The 16,358-nt window shown below is 39.6% G+C and overlaps 1 protein-coding gene across 2 annotated transcripts in view; it reads right to left on the minus strand.

Annotated features, from left to right (window-relative positions):
• Positions 1–16,358, minus strand: part of ddb1 (damage-specific DNA binding protein 1) — an 87,277-nt gene that overhangs the window by 15,659 nt on the left and 55,260 nt on the right. For both annotated transcript variants that reach the window (XM_060838820.1, XM_060838821.1), the window contains exons 20-24: positions 15,016–15,180; positions 14,296–14,390; positions 13,007–13,177; positions 9,336–9,445; positions 6,363–6,532 (exon numbers count right to left, since the gene is read on the minus strand). In XM_060838820.1, the coding sequence (XP_060694803.1) occupies positions 6,363–6,532; positions 9,336–9,445; positions 13,007–13,177; positions 14,296–14,390; positions 15,016–15,180 (711 nt within the window). The remainder of the gene's footprint in view (positions 1–6,362; positions 6,533–9,335; positions 9,446–13,006; positions 13,178–14,295; positions 14,391–15,015; positions 15,181–16,358) is intronic.

A 16,358-nucleotide genomic window follows, 5' to 3' on the forward strand; every position in this document is an offset into this window, starting at 1 on the left:
GTTACATATCCAGACAGTGCCCCTTCTTTCCAAAAAAAAAAGTACCAGATTGTTTCAAGACCCTGCTTGTGGGCAGTATCACATATTGTAAGTGAATACCTGTACACTAAACTTTCTTTTTATATGTGCAGGACTTGTCACTGAGTTTGTACTGCAGATAGAAACTTTGATAAATCCTATTTCAGAACTAGCCAACTTGTTACACCAGATGGAGGGCCATTTTTAAACAAATTGTTGTGCATTTAATTAAGACTTCCAATAGTGATTTGGAAAGAAGAGAAAATATTTTCCAGGTTATGGGAAAAAACAGAAGAGGTTCAAACTGAGTTGCTCTCAAAATGAGCCCTGCCAAACACGACGTGGTTTCCTTCTGTGCTCTAACTTTACCATTCTGTAGCCATCTCAAGAACAGGAAAAGGGACTCACTTAGCTAGAAACTGAGTGGTTAGATTTGTCACATCAGCACTGATGCTGCCTGCTGCGATCTAATCAGTATCCACACAAAACAAAATTATAGAAGTAAAAGGTCTGTACAAATATTACAAGTTATATCCCATAAAATATTACAACTCATATCCCACAATGCACTATCAACATATCGCTGACCTGGGAACTCTTTGCTAACAAGGATAGCTGGAACAGAAATGATCAATGATTTCAAAAAGAAATTAAGAGAAACAAACTTCAAGAGTACAAGGATAAAGCAATGAGATTAATGTTATTGGACTGTTCAACAGAAAACCACGTGAACTCAGATCAAATGGCTTACTTCTCTGACAATGAGTCTATGACCCTATAGCATTCAATTGCATACTATCTTCAGTACTTCTATTAGAATATAGAATCCCTTATTCAATGTGTCCAAACAGCCATGATTCAGAAGCAATAGTAGTATAACCCTTTTTAATTTCCTTAGCTGCCCAAGATAAAGAACATATACCTTTCACCATTACCCATAGGAAATATTATTAAACTAACTGCACATCAATAGGAAAGCAAGCAGGTAAATCATTGCTAAAAATGAACTAGCTTTCATGTTCTTTGGGAAACTTAAAAATAAGAATTTAAGTAAGCATTTCTGACTTTTAATTCATTCAACGTTTCATATGCACTTAAAAAATTGGCTACTTTAGAGGATAAAATTTACTATCAATTGCTACAAGGCAAGGAAACAAGACTTGTTTGACAAGAATGGCCACATCATCCATGACTTAATTGCAAATAAGACAAAAACTCTTTGTACCTGGCATCACCAATGAGGCAAAGAGGACAACTCAAACAGCAGAAGTGGAGTTGCAAAGAACAACAAGGAAAATAAAGAACCAATGGCGAATTGAGAAAACTAAGGAGCTGCAATTACTTGCTGATGAGCACAACATCCAGGATTTCTTCGGTGCCACAGAGGTAATGTACAAGCCCAACACTTTTGGTCTTAGACTGCAGAGTAAAGTTGTCACCCTTGAGTGATAGATAATACATCCATCTCTGATGGAGACAATATTTCAAAAACTAAGTGATAATTGTGGGCGGCACGGTGGCACAGTGGTTAGCACTGCTGCCTCACAGTGCCAGAGACCCGGGTTCAATTCCCACCTCAGGCGACTAACTGTGTGAAGTTTGCATGTTCTCCCCATGTCTGTGTGGGTTTCCTCCGGGTGCTCTGGTTTCCTCCCACAGTCACAAAGATGTGCTAAATTGCCCGTTGTGTTAGGTAAGGGGTAAATGTAGGGGTACGGGTAGGTTGCACTTCAGTGGTTCGGTGTGGACTTGTTGGGCCAAAGGGCCTGTTTCCACACTACGTAATCTAATCAACAAGGATGTGTATGAGGCAATTCTCTAATGGCAGATGTTGAAACCTCATCCATGAGGAACAGGAAGAATAAAAAGGCTGCAAACATGCTAAAAGTGCCTTCACAAAAGAAGACAAGGAGGGAACTACTGAGATCTCCCTACTGTTCCAACACTGGGAAGACCATCAACCAAATCCTCGCTAGTCCTTCTTCTAGTCTTGGAGGAAATTGTCCTAAAAGCCAGTGTGGCTTCTGAACAAACCATGGAATTACGGACATGATTTTCATTGCTCAGCAACGCCAAGAGAAATGCAGGGCCAACATCAACCACTAAATTCAAGGATTGCGGCACGGTTGAAAGCAAGTAACTTAATGCTCATTGTGTGCATTGTTTGCAGAGCTGTGGGTTACAGCTTTTGTGCAGAAAAAACTGCAGCCTGTTATGTCCAAATGGAACTTTAGTTAGTAACAAGAAATAGACTGCCATTGATTTATAGACTAATAGTCAATAACCAAAGATGTGACTCTTAATTAATAAGTCAGAGACCTTTTATAAGTGTACTAGCCACTGTACGCCATGCAAGCTAGAATTGTCCAGAATCATGACAATGTAATACAAATATACACCACCTAATCAAACAACCACAGTTTCAGTCTGTATCTAATTATAGGGAATCAAGTGAATTGCAAGTTAATGCCCATTATTTGCATGCAATTGATATAACTAAGAGTCAACATTTCTCTGCATTTCAATAAAATTGCAACTTTCCAATCACATTGCTAGTTACTTCTTTGCAAATTTCAAATCAGTATTCGGAGCAGTGAATGACTATGCAAAGCATTTCCTCGAAGAAAATGGAAACAGCACCAACTTTTCTTCATTTTCTGCATCAACTTTTAACCATTCAGAATTAAATTATGACACTAGGTGAAATCAATTTTAAAAGGTTCATACTGTAAAGTTCATCCTGTGTTATCCCTCAAAATCTAAGTAAAAAGCACTATTCGATCAGACTTTCACTTTATTAGGGAGTAAAAGTTACTTTCTACTCTAATACTGCAAGTCTGACCTCCTGTCTATTTGGTTTTACCATTGTTACAACATGGCTAAACCCTTCTGCTAATTTAAACCCAACACACAGAGAAGCTCACCTCGTGCCACAATCTGTTAAATTTTGTGAGGTCAAGAACTATCCCAAAAGTCACTATTTAAAGAATAAAATAGTTAAATTTTACTTTAAGTCCAACAGAGAACATTAGAACCACTATTTACAACTCCTTTCTCTTTTACCTCCCACTCGACAATATTAGTCCAACAGTATTACAGATAAGTACCTTTCAGAGGGCTATTTGGTTAGCAGTCTATACTTATTAGTGTTACATAGAACATAGAAGGATACAGCGCAGTACAGGCCCTTCGGCCCTCGATGTTGCGCCGACCGAATCCTACCTAACCTATACTAGCCCAATAACTTCCAAATGCCTATCCAATGCCCGCTTAAATGACCATAAAGAAGGAGAGTTCACCACTGATACGGGCAGGGCATTCCATGAACTCACAACCCGCTGTGTGAAGAATCTACCCCTAACATCTGTCCTATACCTACCACCCCTTAATTTAAAGCTATGTCCCCTAGTAACACCTGACTCCATTAGCGGTAAAAGGTTCTTAGTATCTACCCTATCTAAACCCCTAATCATCTTATACACTTCTATCAGATCTCCCCTAAACCTTCTCTTCTCCAATGAGAACAGCCCCAAGTGCCTCAGCCTTTCCTCATAAGATTTTCCTACCATTCCAGGCAACATCCTGGTAAACCTCCTCTGCACTCGTTCTAAAGCTTCCACATCCTTCCTATAGTATGGCGACCAAAACTGCACACAATACTCCAGATGAGGCCTCACCAGAGTCTTATACAACTGCAACATGACCTCAGGACTCCGGAACTCAATTCCTCTGCCAATAAAGCCCAGTACACCATATGCCTTCCTCACAGCACTATTTACCTGGGTGGCAACTTTCAGAGATCTGTGTACATGGACACCAAGATCCCTCTGCTCATCCACACTACCAAGTAGCCTACCATTAGCCCAGTAATCCATCATCTTGTTATTCCTACCAAAGTGAACGACTTCGCACTTAGCTACATTGAATTCCATTTGCCACATTTCCGCCCAGCTCTGCAACTTATCTATATCCCGCTGTAACCTACCACTTCCTTCCTCACTATCCACAACTCCACCGACTTTTGTGTCATCCGCAAACTTGCTTACCCAGCTTTCAAGTCCTTCCTCTAGATCATTTATAAAGATAACAAAAAGCAATGGTCCCAAAACAGATCCTTGTGGTACACCGCTAGTAACTGCACTCCAAGATGAACATAATCCATCAACTACTACCCTGTCTCCTTCCAGCCAGCCAATTCCTAATCCAAACCTCTAATGTATCCTCAATGCCATACCTCCGAAGTTTTAGCATTAGCCTACCATGGGGAACCTTATCGAACGCCTTACTAAAATCCATATACACAACATCTACTGCTTTACCCTCGTCCACTTCCTTAGTCACCTTCTCAAAGAACTCAATAAGGTTTGTGAGGCACGACCTGCCCTTCACAAAACCATGCTGGCTATCCCTGATCACGTTATTCCTACCCAGATGTTCATATATCTTATCTAAGACTTTGCCCACCACTGAAGTCAGACTCACCGGCCTATAGTTACTAGGGCTATCCCTACCCCCTTCTCGCTTCTCTTAGCTCCCTCTTTAGCTCCTTCCTGGCTACCTTATAACTCTCAATCGCCCCTACTGAACCTTCACGCCTCATCTTTACATATGCCGCCTTCTTCCCTTTCACAAGGGACTCCAATTCCTTACTAAACCACGGCTGCCTCACAAGGCCCTTTACACCATGCATGGGACCACATTCGCTATCTTCCAGTCCTCTGGTACTATTCCCGTTGACAATGACGACATAAAAATCCAGGCCAATGGTTCTGCTATCTCCTCCCTAGCTTCCCATAGGATCCTGGGGTAAATGCCATCAGGCCCAGGAGACTTATCTATATTCATCCTTTCCAATATTCCCAAAACCTCTTCCCTGCATATTTCCAGGGCATCCATTCTAATTATTTGTGATTCCATATTCACATCAGCAACAGTGTCCTGTTCCTGAGTGAATACTGATGAAAAGTACTGATTTAATGTCTCTCCAATCTCCTCCGCCTCCACACACAACTTCCCACTACTATCCTTGACTGGACCGATACCTACCCTAGTCATCCTTTTATTCTTGACATACCTATAGAAAGCCTTTGTGTTTTCCCTAATCCTACCAGCTAAAGACTTTTCATGTCCCCTTCTCGCTTCTCTTAGCTCCCTCTTTAGCTCCTTCCTGGCTACCTTATAACTCTCAATCGCCCCTACTGAACCTTCACGCCTCATCTTTACATATGCCGCCTTCTTCCCTTTCACAAGGGACTCCAATTCCTTACTAAACCACGGCTGCCTCACAAGGCCCTTTACACCATGCCTGACTGGTACATACCTATTGAGGACACGCAGTAGCTGCTCCTTGAACAATCCCCACATCTCATTAGTGTTCTTCTCTTGAAGCCTGTTTTTCCAATCCACACATCCTAAGTCATGCCTCACTGCATCATAATTTCCCTGCCCCCAGCTATAGCTCTTGCCCTGCGGTGCACGATTATCCCTCTCCATCACTAAAGTAAAAGTCACCGAGTTGTGGTCACTGTCCCCGAAGTGCTCACCTACCTCCAAGTCTAACACCTGGCCTGGTTCATTACCTAGAACCAAATCCAATATAGCCTCCCCTCTTGTTGGCCTGTCGACATATTGTGTCAGGAAACCCTCCTGCACACATTGTACAAACACCGACCCATCTAATGAACTCGAGCTATAGCTCTCCCAGTCAATATCTGGGAAGTTAAAGTCCCCCATAACAACCACCCTGCTACCTTCACTCTTTTCCTGAATCATCCTCGCAATCAAATACCTTGTTCTTGGCAGTCTTCCTGTAACTGTTCAAAAATGTTTGGTCTGATACCCCAAAAGATCTGATATTTAATTGATTTGATGTCATCAAAATACCAAATTCAAATTAGATTGGATTTTGGTAACTTGGGGCATAATTTAAACTGATTGGCCAAATTTGAATTTGTGGTGTACCATGGCATCTCAGCTGCACTATTGGTTTTAGTCAAATGTTACATTTTAAATTCTTTCAGCATACTGTGCCTCTCTACATCCATGCCAGCTTCCAGTCTCTCAGAAAGGTACAGTCCACGCCTACACCTTCACAACAACCAATGGTCATTCATCAAATACCTTGGCCTAAACTCTTGATGCTGCTTTAACAAGCCTCTATTTGTTCTATTAACTCCATATTTTGCTCAAATGATTTGCTAAATAATTTGTGAAGCACTTTGGAATATTTAATTCCCTGAAACAAGTTACATAAGTACAAGCTTTTGTTGCTGTTGTTGGATTAAGCAGTCTGTGCCAGAGTTTGATCTTTTCAAGCAGCCTTCAATATTCCTGTGTAAACTCACCAATCATGCCGTTGACTGTACCAAACAATACCGAACCCAGTGTAGGTGTGGAAGTCTCACCAAGATTCTGCATTACCAGAGATCCATGACAGAACACATTAACAAACTCGCCAAGGTGGAACAACCCCACTTCTTGGAGGTGTTGCCTTTCTTCATCTGTTGTAGCCGCACTGAAAACAGAAACAGAACTATTGCTGCATGTACAATTGTATTAGCTCTCGCTTTATGGTTGAAGGTGGCAGAACTCACTGCAGATTCAGTATTCAATTGGTATTTCTGCTCTGTCCCTCAGAGAAAACATTCTCTCAGAACACTCTACATGGTGAGGAAAATATTCAACATTCAGCTGGAAGAAAAATAGGAAAGGGAAGTGCCTATTGAGTACTTGTAGGTTAGAAACAAAACAGGCAACCAAATAAAGGAATTTTATTGAAGGATAGGATATAGTGGCAAGTGGAATAGTTATTAATATGCAATTGAGGCAGAAGGGAACATAACCTGGCTGAAACACTAAACTCAGGTTAACCAGAAAAAGTAGCTGAGCTAAATCATCCAACTATGAGAAGCCAGTGGAAAATACTGTGACAGAGGCAAGGGGAAGCAAGAGTATGGGAGATGGTGTAAAGGTTCATAATTTGAGAAAGGTAAAAGTTGGGAAGACTGGCTAGAAAAAGCAGATTGAAAGGTTTAATCCCATAATGGTACAGTACAAGCTCAAATTAGAGTATTAAGCAGAAATAATACAAGCTGTTAAATTTCTGACAGCCAATTGGAGAAAGCCATAATTCAATCTTGACTTAGTTTTAGATTTTTTTCCACAAAATAAAACTGAACATATATGTAACTAACTTGACAAGCCAAATGTCAATAAGTGGCCCTTCATTATGTTTCCACCCTTGAATCAAGTGGGAGGCGGGGTGGGGAGGGTGTCCCTCATTCTTAATTTGAGGGAAAGAGGGATGTTTCTATTATAATTGATCTCAGTTCCCCAAAGCATGTAACATGGAAACATGTTTTTCAGGTTTATTGTCAGCTTGAAGTCAGCTGAGTACAAAGAAGCATACAAGAACGTACGCTATTTTGTGGAAAAAACCTATGTGAAACTATGTTTATAATTCTCCGAAATAAAAATTTCATTCTGTTCCTATGTGGCAATGTAAAAATACAAAAATATAACAAACTTACACAAAATAGATAATTTAGAATAAAATATGAAACTAAAAAGTATGATCAAGAAATTGACACACAAAATAGATGAACATTTTCAAGAACTGAAAAAAATCTATAGTCTTAATGAATGACAGTCGCTTGATTAGTCTTTGGCCCCAAAGCTAAGCATCAGGTGTAGGTTCTACTACCAACTGCTAACCCTTTCAAATTCCAATCAAACAGTTGAAGTTGAATGAGGGTTGAGTTGGAAATTCTGCCAGGTATTGGTGGAATTTCAGTGCTGGTTATACCTGCGATAAAGTGAGGACTGCAGAAGCTGGAGTGTGGTGCTGGAAAACACAGGTCAGGCAGTATCTGAGGAGTAGGAGAATCGGCGTTTTGAGCATAAGCCCTTCACCACGAATAATGCCTGATGAAGGGCTTAAGCCCGAAATGTTGATCCTCCTGCTCCTTGGCTACTGCCTGACCTGCTGTACTTTTCCAGCACTACACTCTTTACTCTGGTTATTATTATGCACGTGTACATGCACAAGTCAGCTCTTGCACCTGAACATGAAACAAGCCTGAATGACCTTTCTAAATGGAGCAGCCAAAACTACATGTTTAAATTTAACGTCCACATTTTCAAATTTGCCAAAAACACATCCTCAAATGGGTCTGAACGTTTTCAAGCTGGTTGGGGATTCATCCTGCAATTGTTTACAATCTATAATGATGATTTGGATGAGGAAAATGAATGTCCTACTGCCAGGTTTGTGGATGACAAAAATAGGTGGGAAGGCAAACGGTGAGGATTAGTCTCCAGGAGGATAAAACAGGTTAAGTGAGCGGGTAAGAAACTTTACAAATTGGAAAACATGAGGTAATACGTTTTGACAGCAAAAGGAAGATCAAACTATTTAAATGGTTAAAGACTGCATAGGGATTTAGAAGTTCTTGTACATGAATCACAAAACTCTAGCATCCAAGTTCAGCAGGTAATTGAGAAAGTGAACAGAATTTGGCCTTTATTGAAAAGGGAATGGAACATAAAAGTAGGGAGGGTTTGCTAAAACTGTACAAGGCACTAGGTCAGATTACATCTGGAATACCAAGAACAGTTCTGGGTCCATTCTCAAAGATAAACTGACCCTGGAGGCAGTCCAAAGGAGGTTTGTTAGACCAATACCAAGATTTGAAGGAGTGTCTTATGAGGAAAGGTGGAGTGGATTGGGCATGTACTCGTTGAAATAACAGAGGATGAGGGGTGACCTACTTGACAATTCTAACAGGACTTGACAGGTTAGATGTGGAAAAGTCATATCCACATTGTGGGATAGTCTAAGACCAGAGAGTATAATCTCAGAATAATGGTTTGCATATTTGAGACAGAGGGGAGGGGGGAATTTAATCTCCTCAAAGGTTGTGAATCTGTGGAATACTTTACCACAAAGGGTTATTGAGGCTGGATTAGTGTATACAAGGCTGAGACAAACAGATTTTAAGTTTTTAAAATCAGTGAGGGAATTGATGGTTATGGGGAAAGGCAGGAAAGTGGAGGAGGATTATCAGGTCAGGTATGATCTCACTGAATATGCCAAGTATCGTTGGAATTTCAGTGCTGATTATCAATGAGAGAAAGTGAGGACTGCAGATGCTGACTTAAGTGGGCTGAATGGCCTATTTCTATCAGTGTCTTCTCATCTTAAGGGTACTCATACTTGCTGTGATCATGCACCCCTTGCCTGAGATTTGAGCATACTCAGCATACAACAGGCTGAATACATGCAACGATATATGGACGGTCTCTCAGAATCTGCTCACCTGTCTTTCTGACACACAAATAAGTTGAAAGAGTTTTCAGCACCCAGGAAGTTGTCATCATCTAGTATTTCAACAGCACTCATCCAATTAGGGTTGAAATCTCGGGCAATCTTATATAGAAAAAGCAAAACATATTTTAACAGGTCTTTTATTAATATATTAAGACCGAAAGGCAGACAGATACTTGTGCTGTACAATGAGATGCTAAACTCAGCCAATGCTCATTTGATGCAATCCACTATTTAATCTACTTGCAATACCATGGACAAGATTTTAGATTAAAACAATTACACCAACTAAGACATATATACTGGTGGTTTAACTTCCTGCTACTTCTGGAAATTCCTTATGTACAAACTGGTCATCATATTTACCTAGAAACCACAAGTATTCACATAAAGTGCTTTAAGTTAGCTGAAGTATGTTTGAATATCTTAGAAACACGCGATAAAAATCATTTGCAATGGTGAAGGCCTGTTTTGGAATTTTTTTTGTTGAAAGAGAAAAAGACATTCAGAGCAATATCAGTTCAATATCTATGACCCTCTTGTATATGAGTCACATTTTTCAAAACAATATTTTGTTTTCCACTTGGAGGACAAAAGGGAAAGGGTACAAATGATAAATATCTAAGTAGATACAAAACGCTTATTTGGTTTGAGTCAAAACTTCATGATCATGAAGGTTCAGTCAGTCATAAATGATGGGCAATTATGGGTTCAAAGTTTCAAATATAACACAAGAGAGGGGACTCACTTACAGCTGACCGCAAAAAATTTTCATTGGAAATGGGTCCTTCCTATCCTCTCTGGTGTAGGCACCTCAAATTTTATATTTCAATTATATCTCCCAAACGTCCTTGGTTACAAAATAAGACAGTCTCAACCTACTTCTTCCTTGAAGCTGAAGTTTCCCACTCCTAGCAATATCCTGAAGAATCTCCTTTGCACTCACTCTAGTGTGATCACATTGTTCCTGTAAATGTGCTAACAGAACTAAACTGCAACACGTTATAGAGGCACTGTATTGTAACATCCCTATTCTAACCTAGCCTTGATCAATATAGTACACTGATGTTTTTGTAAACATCTCCATCTGTCCTGCTACCTTCAGGGATCTGTAGGCATGCACACCCAGATTCATACTGTTCCCTTGCACTATTATTGCATTCACTGTGTAGACTAGACTTTTTTTTGGCCAAAAAATCTGGAATTTACCAAATATCTCATGTAAAAGTTCATCCTAGTTCTTCTCAGATAACAGATCAACATTTGAGCATCAAGGCATCATCCTGTACATAAATATTACAATGAGAATTTTTTTTTCCATGCTATTGTGTTCTGATGTACAATTCACACCAAATGTTTAAGATGAATCAGGTCAGAGTCAGGTAATAACCTGTGTGTGCAGCTCAGCTGCCCTATCACACTCATGGAACAGTCATATACATTGTTAAACAGTGCAATTTTTCAGGATTTTAATGAACTTTTGTATTTAACATGTTTAAGATGTCTATGTAATTTAAAGGAGAAAGTGAGGACTGCAGATGTTGGAGAGTTACAGTCAAAAAGTGTGGTGCTGGAAAAGCACAGTAGGTAAAGGCAGCGTCAAAAGAGCAAACAGTCAACATTTCAGACATAAACCCTTCATCAGCGATGTGATGTAAATTGTAATTTAAAGCAATATTATATTTCTACTTCATTTTTTCTATGTATAAATAAAAGTTTACTAATTCATTTTTGTTTCTATTGACTTTGCTTGCTCTCTCCAAATACATAACTAGCCAAGCAAAGCCTGAGGTAATGTTCAGCTTTATTTCTTATCATCAAGCACATGGCCTATTTTTGTTTCATGTGCAAACTTGCACATCATTCCCCTAGATTTAGGGCAAATTTTGTTACATATAGTATAATGCAAAAAACAAAGGATCTAATACTGAATCTCAAAGAAAGTAACCCTGCCACCAAAACCCTTACCCTTTAGCGACCTGACAACCCAACTTTGGATGTAACCTGCTGCCACTACTACTTATATCCTATGAGTTTACACCTTTACAGCCTGCCAGTGTGATCTTGCTAGCCAGCAATGGCGGTGTCCCACAAGCAAAAAAAAAGCTAAATCATGTGGGCTACATCAGCCAGAGAGTGGTGAATCTATGGAATTCAGTGCCACAGAAGGCTGTGGAGGCCAAATCACTGAGTACAGGGCAATCCCCGTAACTGCAGAATCATTTTCTGATGTTTCGGTTTACCCTGGGCCAAACACATTATAGAGAACCTTCCAGAACCAGGGACCAGCAGGCTGCCGGAAAAGATCAATTTACTATTTAAACGAATGGTTTTGTTCCAATTCACTGTATCGGGCTTCCGTGGTAGGTCTTAGAACATATCCCATCCGGGTATGGGAGGACTATCGTCTATTTAAGACTGATAGATAGAAAGCAGGAGAATGGGCAGACTCGATGGGCTGAATGGTCTAATTTATGCTCCTATGTCTGATCAAAAGCACTATCTTTCATTCAGCAATCTTGATACTTTCTCAGAAATGCCAAACATTATTCAGGCATGATGTTCCCTTAAGTTCGTGTCAGGTAATCTTAATTATCCTAAATTGATGACATCGTACTGTTCAGTTTTTTTTGCAGTAATTCACCTAGCATTGAAATTAGGCTGATTGCTTAGACTATCCATTGCCCAATTAATAAAAAAGGTACAAAATCAGCAGTCATCTTACAACACACCTGTGGTCAAAAAGGACAATCGGAATTTCTTTTATACCCTAAGATAATTTAATCTGGGCATGGTAATGTACCAATACTCAAATCAGATGACTACACATGAGACTTTTGAGGCACGCCCAGTTAGTTCGTTACAATGAAATCAAATCAAACCTTGAAAAGGGTTCAGAAACGATTTATAAAAATGTTGTCAGGGTTGGAGGGTTTGAGCGACAGAGGGGGGCTGGGGCTATTCTCCCTGGAGCATCAGAGTTTTACAAAATCATGAGGGGCACGGATAGGGTGAATAGTCAAAATCTTGTCCCCAGAGTAGGGGAGTCCAAAACTAGACAGGATAGGTTTAAAGTGAGGCGAAAGTCTCAAAAGGAATCGAAGGTGCAATTTTTTCCTTGCAGAGCATGGTGCGTATACGGAATGAGCTGCCAGAGGAAGTGGAGGTAGCTGCTACAATTATATTTAAAAGGCATCTCGACGTCGACTCTCCTGCTCCTCAGATGCTGGTGGACCAGATGTACCTTTCCAGCACCACACTCTTCAACTGGGTATGTGAATAGGAAGGGTTTAGAGGTATATGGGCCAAATGGTGGGAAGTGGGGCTAGATTAGTTCTGGATATCTGGTCAGCATAGATGAGTTGGACAGGAGGATCTGTTTCCATGCCGTACATCTCTATAACAGAATCAAAAGTTGTTTTAGCATTCTTGGATTAGGGAAGGTGGACAAAAATAATTTTAGCAAATCATCCCACCTTTTATCAATGACCTTTCATTCAAAAGTGTGAATACAGACTTTAAGTGAGGATAAGTCCATTTGCTAATAGAGGAGTGCACACCACAATATTTCTGGACCTGTACATTATTGACTAACATGTGTTAGCTCTTTCTCAGCAGAAAACTGGAAAAAAAAATGTAATATAAACTCAAGCTGCACTATACCTCTTCAAAATTCCCTTCCATTGGTTTATAGGCAAGCAGCAGCACTGAACGCATTAAGTCTCCTACTAAGATAAAGTCTCCTTTTGTTTTCAGATAGAGGGCCATGATATTATTGTAGTGATTGCACTCTGTGCGTAGCTCTTTTTCGGCTGTCCATTCATACAATCGCACCTATAGTGAAAATAATCCTGTTACTTTTTCATATCTCGCATACAATTCAGTGTGAATACATCAAGATTTGGTCCCATCTACCTGATACAAAAAAGCATCGAGACAAATGATGAGAAAAAGCAGTTACTGGGATTTTAGTATGTGATAACGAATGTGAATTTTTACTCAACATCTACTTGTATTAAAAACATCCAGCTAATCTGTGAAGAACATTAATTACACGAAGTACATAAACTTACTATCAGCACTGACCTTTCTTATTATATTGGTACTGTCAAAAAGTTAAGGTTCAATACTTGAAGTTTTCATGCAGGATTTAAACATTTTTGCCACCACTTAGAGGTAAAAAATTCTGTCAAGGTCCTGCACTACATTTTTCAGTCAGCCAATTGCAACAACAGGTCATTCATCCACTGCTGTTTGGTAAGTGCTACTGGTGCAGATACTTGTCGCATTTACCTAGTCATTGCACTCAGTTGTACAGAAGGAATTACGGAACAATGCCCCTGCCAGTGACTAGAGTTGTTTCAGCATACAACAAGTGATAAATGCAAGAATGTATTTTTATTTACTCAGGTGCACTGAGCTGCCTAATTCCTAACCTATATATGTACAAGTGTTATGAACTTTGAGAGATACATAACAATTTTAGAAAACCAATTTCTAATAGTTGCACACTTAGACTCAAAAGGTTAAATTATTGACTCCATTCTCATAGTGAAATGTAAGTGGGGTGGCAGAATTGGCTGTGACTGGTTAGTATGCAGTCAGAAACCAAGTGGAATGGAGGTTTTAAACCTTCCTCCAGCCCAAGGAGAAAGATTTAAACAAAATATTAAAAAATACAGACAGCAACTCAAAGTTGTAGACCTTCCTGCATCAAAGAAAAATGGCTACTGAGAGATTATGTGCAGCTACAGAAGCCCCATTTGAAGCTGAAGAACAAAAAGAAATTTTGAACCAATTTATATGCCAATTTTTAACAGGGAAAAAGGTCTGTTTTTCCACTAGAACAACATCACTGACCAATTTACATTCAACGAAAGACCATTTTGAACAGTCAGACTTCATGCTACCCCAGCAAAGAAATATTCTAAAAATCTTATGGACTCAAGTACCGTGCTATTGATGCTTGCTAGCAACTTGCCATTGAACTCCACCATAGAATACACGGCACCTTTTACTTCTTTCTCTGCTATTGTCTGAAGCTTGCCTGTTGAATGAAACAATATGTTAGCTAAAATATCATCTCTGGTCTTTTAAAATGAAGTGCATTCATAAGAGTGTAGGGTATCCTGGAAAAGTAGTGATTGGTAAATACCCTGAACTAATCGGCTGAACAAATAATCTTCTAACTGTTCCAGCTGTATCACATCTATTCTAATTGTATTTGAGAAAGGATGGAAGAAACAGGCAATAATATAAAATCTACTGCTGTGTCAAAAATAGGGATTAAAAAATACAGTTCCACAAAAACCTGGAAAGAGATCCAGATTAGTTCTGCATTATTCCGAAATCTGCATAGTTGAAAGCATGGGAAAATAGTTATAGGCCATTATTTCTCAGGAACAGGTCAGGAAGGAGGATAAGTTAGTATTATTTAGTAGTATTACAACAGGAACTCTACAGATTTCACTGCCATAGAAGTTGATAGTTCAGGAGCATTTAGTCATGATGTAGGAAGAATACTTGGGTCAGAAGCAATCCCATTGCTTCTCACAGACTAACGCCATAATCTTCATATTTCGGAGATAAGGGGCTTGGGAACCTGAAGAAAAATACAAGTAGTGGAACTAGTCAGAAACTACACAACAGAAAGAAACCAATACTTGACTTACCATCAGAGTATTGGAATACTATAATACGTCCTTGTTTTGGTTCTGCTTCTTCAGGATATACCATTGCTGTACCTACAATGAAGTAAGTATTGGGATCTTTGCCCAACTTGCAGGACACAATACTTAGGGCATATTCATTCTGCAGGAACTGATGAGCATGAAGAACTGGAAAGGGGAACAAAGTAAGTGTCATAGTCTCGAAGGCAATCTGAACACAACCTGGCTAAACAAAAGTCTATGCAGATTAAAACACCTGAGATTTTTTTTAAAAAGCTTGTGCAAGACAGAATAAAGATTCTTGCTACTATAATTGGCATAAATTGCTGGTGTACAGAGAAAATAAAATTCATGTTTCCAGTGACTATGCACTGATGCCTGCTGAAAAGTCTAAATGTAGTTCAGTGGCAACTGGAGCAACGTTTGCTGCCAACAGCCTTCCTCAGTGCCGTTTAACTAACATGTCTAGAATAAAGATAGCAGGACAATGTGCACAATTCTTTTATTTTGTCTTTGTCTCCCCATTCTACATTTTCAGAGGAAAGCATGACTTTGACATAGTAGACTCAGTCACAGAAGTCTCCTGCACAGAAAAGTCATTCAGCCCATTGAGTCTGTGGCAATCAAAACACCTACTGAACTATCCTAATTCCACTTTGTACTTGGCCCTTAGACTTCAATGCGTATCAAAATAAACAAACATTGAGGGTTTCTGCCTCAACCACTCTTACTATCCATCAGTTCCAGATTCCTGATTCCCTCAGTGAAAACAACAATGTTTCCTTGTAACCTCTCTAACCTTCTGCCACACACTGAAACCTATGCTCCCTGGTCACCATGGAGAGAAGTTCTTTCCTGCTTACAATATCTATGCTGTTCAATTTTGTATCCATCTCAATCGTATCCCACCTCAGTCTTGTCTGTTCTAAGGAAACAACCCTATCCAATCTCTTCATATTTAAAACTCTCCAGCCAACCAGTTGTAACTGTGCAACAAATTCACCTGACCACAATATCTCCAAGAGATATACTTGTATAAAATTCCAAGCAAACAAACCTTAAATTAACAAGTCAATGTGCGAAAATAAATTCTACATGAAACATCAAGACCAAATGAGTTTCACCTTGACACACTCATACACCAATATTATTAGAGGTTAGGCAAGTAAGGTGTTCGACAAGGTTCCCCATGGGACACTGGTTAGCAAGGTTAGATCTCATGGAATACAGGGAGAACTAGTTATTTGGATACAGAACTAGTTCAAAGATAGAAGACAGAAGGTGGTAGTGGTGGTGGTGGGGGGTTGTTTTTCAGACTAGAGGCCTGTGACCAATGGAGTGCCACA

This window comes from Hemiscyllium ocellatum, chromosome 18 (genome assembly GCF_020745735.1).
Source record: "Hemiscyllium ocellatum isolate sHemOce1 chromosome 18, sHemOce1.pat.X.cur, whole genome shotgun sequence".
Lineage (NCBI taxonomy): Eukaryota > Metazoa > Chordata > Chondrichthyes > Orectolobiformes > Hemiscylliidae > Hemiscyllium > Hemiscyllium ocellatum.